This window comes from Canis lupus, chromosome 20 (genome assembly GCF_003254725.2).
Source record: "Canis lupus dingo isolate Sandy chromosome 20, ASM325472v2, whole genome shotgun sequence".
Classification (NCBI taxonomy): Eukaryota; Metazoa; Chordata; class Mammalia; order Carnivora; family Canidae; genus Canis; species Canis lupus.
In genome coordinates this window covers 46,664,817-46,676,730 of record NC_064262.1, presented here as the reverse complement: position 1 = coordinate 46,676,730, position 11,914 = coordinate 46,664,817, and the positions used below count along the sequence as shown (strand labels likewise).

Genomic DNA, 11,914 nt, shown 5'->3' with positions numbered 1-11,914 from the left:
ATTACCCCATGTACAGGAGGAGCTTGCTACTGTACCCAGATGACACCCTGCAGCATAGAGGTGTAGGGATTGAAGGTGAGAAATGGTCTGAGTGTGTGGCAGCTGTCCACCCAGCCTGCAGGTGGGTTGTGGAGAATGAATGCTGTGTTCACTGATGGAAATGTTGCAGCAAACAGGTGGGAGGGTGGGTGGGTGGGGTCCTGTTGCAGGAAAGAGTGGTAAGAATTAATGAATGTCTGAACTAACAAGAGAGGATGAAATTTGGGTGCAGTGCAAGGGCTGTCCATATCAGGACCCTGGACAACCCTTGGGTTTCCTTTCTGATTGATCCAGGATGGCCATGGAAGACGCAAATCTCACGTCAGTCACTGAGTTCCTGCTCCTGGGCCTTTCAGAGAACCCCAAGCAACAGCAGCTGCTGTTCATAATCTTCCTGACTATGTACCTGGTCACGGGGCTGGGAAACCTGCTCATCATCCTGGCTATTGCCACTGACCCCCGACTCCACACGCCCATGTACTTCTTCCTGGCTAACTTGGCCTTTGTGGACATTTGCTTCACCTCCACCACCATTCCCAAGATGCTAGCCAACCACGTATCAGGACACAAAGGGATCCCTTATGCGGGCTGCCTGACCCAGATGTTTTTCTTCATCTGGTTTGCTGGCATCGATAGCTTCCTGCTGGCTGCCATGGCCTATGACCGCTATGTGGCCATCTGTCACCCTCTGCACTACACCACATCTGTAACGCCACAGCTCTGTGGATTCCTGGTGGCTGCATCCTGGACTGCAGCCTTCGGGAATGCCCTAACCCACACTGTATTACTGACTCGCCTCTCATTCTGCACCCACAACCGGGTTCCCCATTTCTTTTGTGACCTCAGCCCTCTGCTGAAGTTGGCCTGCTCTGACATCTTTCTCAATAATGCAATGGTATATACCTTGGGCGCCCTACCGACCATCATACCCTTTGTGGGCATCTTGGTCTCTTACACATGCATCTTTGCTACGGTGCTGAGGATCCCTTCCACCAGAGGCAAGCAGAAAGCTTTCTCCACCTGTGGCTCTCATCTGTCTGTGGTGTCCCTATTCTACGGGACACTCATTGGGGTTTATTTCAGCCCAATGTCCTCCCACACGGCCCAGAAGGGCACAGCCGCTGCGGTGATGTACACCGTGGTCACTCCCATGCTGAACCCCTTCATCTACAGCCTACGCAACAGTGACATGAAGGGGGCTTTGGGGGCCCTCATCAATAGGAAGCCAGTTTTTAGTCAGTGACCACAGCACTGGGATGTTTGAGTGCCCTAATCCAGGGCCCGTCTGTATGAAATTTCCCTCCACAGTCCCAATCTTAGATGTTTCCTTCTTATTCACTCCTGTTTATTGCCTAATTCTTCCAACAATTATTCCTTGAACATCTACTACGGTGTAGACACTCTCTAAGGGCTGAGGGTCCAGCAGGGAACAAACAAAATCCCTGACCTTGTAGTACTCACAATGCAACCTGAAGAACATATCACAATTAAAAGGAAGTAATCAGGGAACTAAAGAGACCAGATACAAGCCCCACTTTGATTAAGGTTCAGGCTAATCTGCTATTATAAAAAGATGCAAATGCAGAGGCTCAAAAAGTCATGTGATTTTGCAAACCGAACTCTTTTGTTTCTGTAACAGCATAGTTCCTTCAAAAAACTTAGAGTAGACATCTGGTCTACTTATCTCTACTTAGTTTATTGCTAGGCAACCTATCTGATGGGGTTTCCTAGCCAGAGTTCTTGTGTTTATTGATTTTGCAATGTTTGCTTCCTTGAACTACCTACTTTCTTGTTACTCAGTTGATGGTCATCTGAAACAATAGCTTTGGGCAGGAGGTAAGATCCTTATTTATACTGTTTTGAAGGACAGGAAGCTGTTGGCTCTTCCAACTTGTGTTGTTTCTGACTTTGAAAAGTGACCAGTTCTTGTCTAGGATCATCTCATTCTTGTGATGGCACAAGAAAGATGGTCAACTCCAAGATGGCAGCTGACTTCCTGCAGGGAGAGGGCTCCATCTCCTTTGAAGGTTGTGCAGCTCAGATGTTCTTCCTGATGCTACTGGGTGTCTCTGAGGGTGTCCTACTATCCCTCATGTCCTATGACTGCTATGTTGCTGTGTGTCACCCCCTGCATTATCCTGTGCTCATGAGGTGTCAAGTCTGTCTGCTCATGGTGGGCACCTCCTGGTTGTCAGGTGTGCTTGTGGCCTCCACCCAGACCTCCATCACCCTGCACTTCCCCTACTGTGCCTCACACACTGTGGATCACTTCTTCTGTGAGTTTCTTAGAATCACAATTTTAAGATGCATATCTGTTGGGGCACCTGAGTGGCTCACTCAGTCAAGTGTCTGCCTAGGCTCAGGTCATCATCCTAGCATTCTGGGATCTAGTCCTGCATCCAGCTCCCTGCCCATGAGGAGTCTGCTTCTCCCTCTGTCCTTTCTCTGTTTCTCTCTCTTCTCTCTCTCTCTCTCTTTCTCTTTCTCTCTCAAATAAATAAATAAAATCTTTAGGAAAAATATTCATATCAGTCAATACACGTGAATCTAGTTTATTTACTTTCAGAGAGATACAATATTTTATGGTGGAAATATGTCCTCCTGCTTTGCCCATGTTGCTGGTGATGGACATCTAAGCAATTTCCAATTTTCCATTACTATGAGAAGTGTTGTTCTTAATTTGTTTTCCAAATTTCGTATTGTGGTAAAATAACATGACATAAAATTTACCATCTTAACCATTTTTAAGTGTCCTGTTAAGTGGCATTAAGTACATTTACACTATTGTATGACCTTCACCACTGTCCATATCCAGAACTCTCTTCATCTTATAAAAGTGAAACGCTGCCCCCATGAAACACTGACTCATCCCCTCGCTCTATCTGCTTTCTATCTCTATGAATCTAACAACTCTAGGGACCTCACACAAGTCAAACAATACAGTATCTGTCCTTTTGTGCCTGGATTACTGCGTTTAGCATAACATCCTCAAGTTTCATTCATGTTGTGGCCTGGGTCAGAATGCCCTTCCTTTGTAGGGCCGTGTAATATTCCACTATATGGATGCACCATATTTTGCTTACCCACCACATACATTCCTGATCACACTTTCTCATGTGCTCACACAGAAGCATATACCCTACACTCCCCATAGGGCTCATCTATATACCCTATATCTCCGTAGCTATAAAGCTAAGAATTACTAAATTTTAGAACATGTGTTTTACCAACCTTTCCAGACATCATCAACTTATTCTCCTAAGTGATCTTGCCAATTCCCTCTCTGCCAGCTGTGCATAAGGGTTTCTTTATTTTACATCCTGAAAAAGTCTTTTTGTTGCTAGATTTACGTTCGCCTGGGGTGATGAGGGTGAGAGGGGATGTCGTAATGGCTTCTAGCTCCACATTATTGGTAGACTGAGGATCCTTGTATTTTCTCATGTGCCATCTGGGTTCCCCTATCTACCATATTGTTTCCTCACATCTCTGCTGCAGGTAGGGCAGAGGAGGGGGGCTTACGCTGATCATCAGAGCGTCTGGTCACAGTTTAGGAGTACCCCCAAGATGAGATGCTCAATAAGTGTTTGATGATTGAATGAGAAAGTGGAGGCTGTGCATGCAGACTCACTGGGAAAGGAAGAGAGTCAAGTGGCAGGCAGAGGAGCCCATGAGGCCAAGAGGGTTTCATCCAAGTCTGGAAAATACCAACCAAAGGAGGCCTGCTGATGCAACCAAGAGAACTGCCAGCATTATGACAGCCACTTGTCTCTGAATCTACCTCCTTCTAACCTTCTGAGCCTTCTGAGGCACTCAGGGTAGAAGAAACTCATTGGAAGCCAGCTAGAAAGTGAGGAGGCAGCAACCCAGAGAAACAGGGGAATGTGAGAAGAGAACGGGACTACGTCCCTCCTCACGCCCTGGGAAGCACCACACCCTCTCTGGCCCCGGCACGTTGCAGCCCATACACCCTCTGCCCACAAAACCACCTGCCCAAGCAGCCTTTGCTACCTCTTCCTCAGGACACCTCATCCCTTAGCCTCCCCAGAAACATTCGAACATGAGACTTCTGGGTCCCTAGAGAGGGAGAAAGAAACAGCATCGTGCACTTCCTAAAATGATGCGCTAAGGGGACTCTTTCCTGCCAAACCATATAACTTGAGTCTAATCATGAGGAAACATCTGATAACCCACATGGAGAGAGCATCTACATAAAAATCCACCTGGATTCTTCAAACATGCCGATGTTGCAACTTTGGGAACCATAGAACCTAGGTGACTGGCATATCAGAGTTTGTCATAAAGCTTTCTCAATGTTTATATCCATTAGGAAATGTTATAGTAAAAAATTAAATATGTGTTTAAATGTCATGAAAGAGCAAGAAAAGCTGAGAGGGTAGCCTTTATGAAAGGAGACAAAGGAAACATGATAACTAGACATGGATGCTAGATCCTGGACTAGTAATAGATGCATCTGATCCCATTTCTACCTTCTGGAGGCTGGTTCAGAGGAGAAAACTACTATAAATCATAGTTATGCAGGGACAATTGGAGACATCAGAATCCGGACTAGCTATTAGATAATAAAAAGTGTCAGTGATGAATTTCTTGAATTGCATAAATTTGCTGTGGTTACATAAAAGAATGCCCTTGTTCTTAGGAAATGCACATAAAGTATTTAGGGGTAGAAGGACATGATATCTGCAAGTTACCCTCAAGTGGTTCAGGAAAAAAAGTATGTTTATAGACAGAGATGGAGCTATAAAACATATGTAAGAAAAAAAGGTGAACAATCAAAGTAGGAGGAGGACATGAAAGAATTCTTTGTAATATTCTTGCAACTCTTCTGTGAGTTTGAAATTATTATTTTAATTTTATATTATTTGTATTTTATATATTTAAAATTCTTATAAATTATTATTTTTAAAGTATACACATACATGTACATCAGAACTTATCAAATCGTGCACTCTAAATATGTGCCACTTGTCTATAGCAATGATCCCTCAATCAAACTAGTTTAGAAATAAAATAAATAAGTAAAAGAATGGAGAGCGAACTTCATTTGCAAAGGCAGAGAGGTATGACAAGAATCTTGCGTAGGGGAGAAACACACTTCCTTCTTGCTGGAGTTTGGATTTCACGAAGCAAGAACAATGACAGAGGGGTTTGCTGAGCTGTGAGGCCATCAGTGGCTTGAGGGTTGACTTTTCTGCAGCCCCAAGATGGGCCTAACCCTGCATCCTCGCAGGTGCATTTCCAAGTATGGACGCTCAGGGGCACCAGTTCGTCGATGTGCCAGGTTATCTATAAGTCTGAAAATGTTCAAGACCTGAAAGAAAATGTTAAAACTCACACACTCAGATGTTTGAAAATGTAAATGCAAGGCTGCAAAAATCAAAATCAATAAACAGAGGAAATGTCTTCTCATTCATTGTTAACCTTAGTATCCCCCCCCCAAATGTCATTATATTTAGAAGTTATCTCTGGGTTAGTTGTTCTCCATTTGCAAGAATCCCCATAGACCCCCAAATCCGCAAAACGTGCAATAATTTTCAAGACACCTAAATAATTTCAAAAGCAGAGTGATTTTCTATACTTTCTTTTTTTAAACTTAGGAAGAAATACACTTAACTGTGAGTGGCTTGTTACAATGTTTGCTATGAGGCAGGATAGGACCTCTGAGAGTGCAGGTGCCCAGGCAAGTCCTGTCCAGCCTCCTGCCTTCACACCAGCTGTTCCTGTGGACTCAGTCACTTTTCCCTCCCTACATTGGCCAACTCCACTCCCTTTCTTCCTTCCTATCTCAGCTGAGGCCACGTCCTCAGGGAAGCTTTCTTTAACCCCAACTCAGGCTCCCATTGCCCTCACACTAGCATCACATGCTTTGTAGACCATGTCGTATCATAACCATAAACTTATCATTTGTGCAACTATTGGATTTCTGTCTGTCTTCTCCATTCAAGGGTGAACTGATGAGGAGCAAAGATGCTGTCTTTCCTCCTCTGGTCCAGGGCTTTGACGCATAGTAGGTGCTCAGTATTAATGGAAGGAAGGAAGGAAGGGAGGAAGGAAGGAAGGAAGGAAGGAAGGAAGGAAGGAAGGAAGGAAGAAAGGAAAGAAGAAAAAGAAAGAAAGAAAGAAAAGAAAGAAAGAAGAAGAAGAAGAAGAAGAAGAAGAAGAAAAAGAAAGAAAGAAAGAAAGAAAGAAAGAAAGAAAGAAAGAAAGAAAGAAAGAAAGAAAGAAAATGACCAAACAGGTACATGACAATGATAAACCCGTTATTGTCTGGTCCTCTAATCCAAATCATAATTCCTATTATTCCATTGCAAAACTCTGAATATTAGCTGTCAAAATTCTCTTTAAATGCATGCTTATTATTTCCACAAGAATCCCCTCTTTCCCTGCTGGCTCTCTCCAGTCTTAGGCTGAATAGTGTTGAGGTAGCAGAGAATGCTCAGTCCCAGACTCTGCTCTTGAGAAGTTCAGGTCTGGGTTGGGAACACATAGCTGGACACAGACACCTTCCAGCCTGAGTGTTTAGAGATGGGTCAAAGAGAGGGTTTTGGGGGCTGATGAGCAGCAAAAGGAAAATATCCTAGAAAAGAGGCTTGAACATGGCATGGAGAGCAGAGTATAAAGATTCGTTAGTCCATGGTGGCTTTCCAGCTGAGAGACCACGTATGCAATGGCCCTAAGGCTTGAGAAAGCATGATTTTAGGATAGATTAGAGATAAGAACTGGCTATAGAGGAGACTGGCAAGGTCCACTGGAGTAAGGTTGTAAGGGATGCTGTTACCAAGGAAATGAGGGAAGTGAGGGACTATATCCCACCCCAAAACAATAGATGAGCATCAGCTATTGTCAGTGTGGGGCAGGCAAGTGGCTCCAGTGAGAATCAGGCTACTAGGAACAGTGGAGCAGGTGGTGCACACCACACCAGCCTCAGGGGGCGCCATTCACACAGGCAGCAGTGACAATGGTGCTCCACCACATGCTCCACCCTGGGGAGTTATCTCTGTAGTGGCCCTGCATGTAGGGAGATCTCAGGACTTTATGTAGATTAATTTTTACCTTCCAAATACTTTTAAGGTAACAGTAATTAGAGAATGGACAGAAGACTCGCATACATGAACACTTCACCAAAGTGGATATACAGATGATAAAGACGCAGGTGAACAGATGTTCAACATCGTTAGCCGTTAGGGAAATGCAAATTAAAGCTATGAAGGAGATACCATGACACACCTATCAGAATGGCTAAAATAAAAATACCCACAATACTGGGCCACCTGGGAGACTCAGGTCATGATCCCAGGGCTACGGGATCAAGTCCCACATCCGGCTCCTGCAGGGAGCCTGCTTCTCCCTCTGCCTATGTCTCTGCCTCTCTCTCTCTCTGTGTCTCTCATGAATATGTGAAATAAAATCTTTAAAAATAAAAAGTATCTATATGTTGACTGGGTGTCGTTCTATATGTTGGCAAATTGAACACCAATGAAAAAATAAATTTATTTTTTAAAAAAAGTAGCCACAATACCAAGTGCTGCGAACCGGGACTTACATACATTACTGGTGGGGATGCAAAACGGTGCGGCCACTCTCAAAAATAGTTTGACAGTGTCTTATCAGGTTAAACTTACACTTATCATATAACCCAGCAGTCTCACTCCTGAGTTTTACCCTCGAGAAACAAAGACTTATGTACATGAATATCCATATCAATTTTACTTGCTCTAACCAGAAGCTGAAAGTCCTAAACGTTCTTCTACTGGTGAATGTCTAACCAAACAGTGGTCCAGCCATAGGATGGAACACTACTCAGCAATGAAAAGGAGTGGGCTGATTTTTAAAAAAGATTTCTCCACTGTTCATTTCAGAGGCTGAGTAAGAGCAGATTGGTGGATGGTCAGAAGGAGAGGGAGGAGCAGGGTCCCAGCTGAGTGAGGACCTGTACCTGGGCTTGATTCCAGGACCCTAGGATCACGACCTGAGCAGAAGACAGACATTAACCAACAGAGCCATCCAGGCATCCCAGGAATGGATTATTTATACAAGTGACAACATGGGTGGTTCTCAAGGGTATATGCTGAGTAAAAGAAGCCAATCTAAATGGCCACATACTGTATACACATGACTTTCTTGAAACATCAGAATTACTTTACTGACCAGATTATAGTTGCCAAAGGTTAGGGAGGGGAGTGTTGACTACAAAGGGAGGCACGGGGAGTTTCTTTGAGATGGTGGAATGTTTAAGTGTCCTGACTATGGTGATAATTACATGAATCCATACAATTGACAAAATTTCATAAAGCATTTCAAAAATTGAGTGCATATAAACAGTGGTGAATTCCCCCCACCCAAATAAAGATATGTGGCTAACAGTATCGTGCTACTTCAATGTCCTCATTTTTATAAATGTACCATGATTATGTACTTTTAATACATATAAATCTATAATTATATATCTAATGTAATATATAATTATAATTTTAATATGTTTTATATATAATTATAAAATGCTTTTATTGGGAGCATCTGACTAAAGGCTGAAGTGAAGGATCATTTCCCTTATGTTTGTGATTTTTATGTGTCTGAAATGAGTTCAAAATAAAGAACATTTAAGAAGAAAAAGGGAAGAGGGACACCTGGGTGGCTCAGTGGTGGAGCGTCTGCCTTTGGATCTAGTCTTAATTCTGGAGTCCTGGGATCAAGTCCCCATCAGGCTCCCTGCGGGAAGCCTACTTCTCCCTCTGCCTATGTCTCTGCCTCTCGCTATGTGTCTCTCAGTAATAAATAAATAAAATATTTAAAAAACAAAAGTAAAGGGAAGTGTGATTTGAAGTAACCAAGAGCCAATTTCATCCTAAGAGTTTCTCTTTTTAAGTTCTATCTGGGGGGAGTGTTTTAGAATACTCTAAACTATAAACATAACACTAAATAGTGGTGCAATACTTTTAAATACTTTTAAACAAATATTCATATAGCAGGAGTATGTGCCTGAATCTATTTTACCAGTAGATGTGCAAGCTAAAATGTTGGAGCCGTGGTGGAAAATACATCGGCAGTTCCTCAAAAGTTTAAACATAGAATTGCTGCATGACTCAGCCACTCTGCACATAGGGATGTTCTGAAAAGACTTTAAACAGGCTCCCGAAGAGATACCAGTACACAGATGTTCCTAGCAGCCTGATTTACCACAGCCAAAATGTGGCAACAGCCCAAAAGTCCATGGTGAGTGGACAAACAAAACGTGGTTCTTTTGTACAAGGGAATACTACTAAGCCATAAAAAGGAACAGAGTTCTGACATATACTACACCATGGATGGACCTTGAAAATATCATGCTAAGTGGAAGAAGCCAGACACAAAAGACCACAAAAGACCACACACTGTATGATTCCATGTCTATGAAATGCCAGATGAATAAATCCATAGGCAGAAAACAGACTGGGGGTGGCCTAAAACTGGGGAGAGGTGAGGGAAATGCCTGCTAACAAGAACAGGGCTTCCTTCTGTGGTGGTAAAAATGTTCTGGAACTAGAGAAAGCTGGTGGCTGCACTAAAATATGAATACGCTGCATGCCATTGACATGCTTGCCTTTAAATGGTTAATCTTGTGTCGTATAAATATCACGTTAATTAAGAAATAATCATCAGTAGGCTATTGAGCCCACAATGGGAGGCCATGGACATGGGCACCATTGGAGCCCATGGTGAGGCAGCTCCAGCAGAGCTCAGGGAATCAACTGTGCACGGGCCCTACAGCGAAGGTCACCTCAATGCGGCCCAGAGCTCCTGACACCCCCAGCCCAGGGATAGAGGGAAAAGCCCAGGGCTAGCTGAGGTCGCCCTCCTCCCCAAAGAGGTAGGCCAACAGGGACAGAGTGTGGGGCAGACAATTAGCAGGTGCCTTAACAAGGCACAAGGGACTAGGTCCGAGGAGTGGGATAGAGGGGTAAATCTGGCTCTGTCAGGTTCTCGAGCTTCTTCCTTCGAGCCCAAAGACTTGCCTCTACATCACATGTGGCCCACAGCACTCTCTCAGCCAAAGCTGGCTCACCTTTGGCCACATATCTCCATGGTGGGTGGTTTTCATAGATGAGTTGGAAGATAGGGAGATAGACAAGGTAAGTAAATAGCAAGCAGGGGGCCCTGGAGTCTCCAGCCAGGCCTGCTCTGTGACCTCAGGGAAGTGATGTTGCCTCTCTGGGCTCGGTTCATCTGTCTGTCTAATGAAAACAAACCAAAACAGGAAGCGTCCTGGGACTGTAAGCCCTGCTCAAAGGTTCCAGCTTCTGGGTCCTCACAACAGAGCTTGAAGAGCTTTGGAACAAGAAACACTGCGAGGTGTGTAGTTGGTGTTCTTCCCAAGGCTTCCTCATCCTAGAAGTGGAGGTAAAAGGGCCTCTCTGGAGGATTAAGTAAGACAAATACATCAAACTCTTTACCATGGTGTGTAGTGTGCAGGAGGTGTGTAAGAAATGTTAACTATTACCAGCAGGTGATGGGGAGCCAGTGCAGGCTTCTCAGCAAGGGAGAGGCAGGTCATTTCACAGTGGTGGTGGCCATTATGGAGGCTCAACCAGAAGAAGAGGCCTGGCCTCAAAGCACCCAGAGGAGGGGCAGGGATGAAGTGAAGAGGGTGAGATGAGAAGCTGGGGCTGGGGTAGGATACTGGGAGGAGACAAAGAAGAGGAAGTTCAGGTAGAACCATAGGGATGCAGGGCGTAGGAGGAAGCAGAGGAGGCCGCCGACCACATCTCTGGCCCAGGTGCCTGGGGGTCACCAGGGCCAGTGCTCAGCCTGGGCACAGAAGGCAGAAAGATTTGGGGGTAGATGCTGGGCGGGGCTTGACACAGGGTCTCTGGGAGCCAGGGTAAGTTCAGCAAAGCAGGAGCACCAAGAGGTGTGTGTGCAAACTTGGGATGGGACCTCAAGGGACACAGTGACTTTGGCCAGGGAATGAGGTAGAATCCATCATTTACTTATCCACCCATCTGGACTCTCTCTCCTATGAGTTCCTGAGGGTGGTGGGGACGTGTGTGTGTGTGTGTGTGTGTGTGTGTGTGTGTGTGTGTGTGTGTTATTGCAGGCACTCAAAAGACATAGATCATACTTCAAGCTAGAGTCTGGTTTATATTCATCATCCAGATTAAGAAGTAAAATGTCTGTTTACATCCCCCCTCTGTTCCCATGCTCCCATACTGCCTGTGTCACACCCCTTCCTCCGTCTCCCTCCTTCCTCTAACTCTGAGAGAACAAACATCCTATCACTAGTGTTCACTCCCATACACATTTTTGCACCTTCACTACATGGGACATATCCACGAAGGATCCATAGAATTGTGTGCATGCCTCTAGACTTTACCTGAGCAACATGATTCGATGCACACCCTTCTATGTTTGGTTCTTCTGTTCGTGCTTTTGAAATTCATCCAGGTTGGTGAGAGCCTTTCCACATGTCTTCCATTTCTGTGACTATAAAAATGTTCACTGAGTAAGAGTGTGCCGTTGGATGTATGCACCCCTATTGTGTGGATGAGCACTAATCGTTCCAAACGTCCTTGAACTTATCTCACCACATACCTTCTAGAGAACTCTTCTGTGGTGGATGTGCAGGGTCAGGAGGGGGTTGTGTTTGCTGTCATCTCAGAATTCCCATCCATGTCTTGGGGAATGCCATATTGAAGATGCCCCATAGATGGTCAACAAATCAACAAGCAGTAAAACATGGCACATTTACTTCCAGGTCAGGGGAGGAGAGAGACAGTGCAGCAGGCAGAGGGACCCAGGGAAGAGGCTCTGCTTCAGGTCCAGAGAACACAGTTCCAGGAGGACGGATTGCAGCAGCCACGGTGTGTTGAGCTTCAGAGAT

General features: G+C 44.7%; 1 protein-coding gene across 1 annotated transcript; it reads left to right on the top strand.

Annotated features, from left to right (window-relative positions):
• The first annotated feature begins 340 nt into the window (after positions 1 to 340).
• Positions 341 to 1,282, top strand: LOC112666950 (olfactory receptor 1361-like). The gene has a single exon (XM_025458419.3). The coding sequence runs from the start codon at positions 341 to 343 to the stop codon at positions 1,280 to 1,282; it is 942 nt and encodes a 313-aa protein (XP_025314204.3).
• Positions 1,283 to 11,914: the final 10,632 nt, after the last annotated feature.

Coding starts and splice junctions, on each gene's coding strand:
- LOC112666950 (XM_025458419.3), top strand. CDS start 341: ATGGAAGACGCAAATCTCACGTCAGTCACTGAGTTCCTGCTCCTGGGC.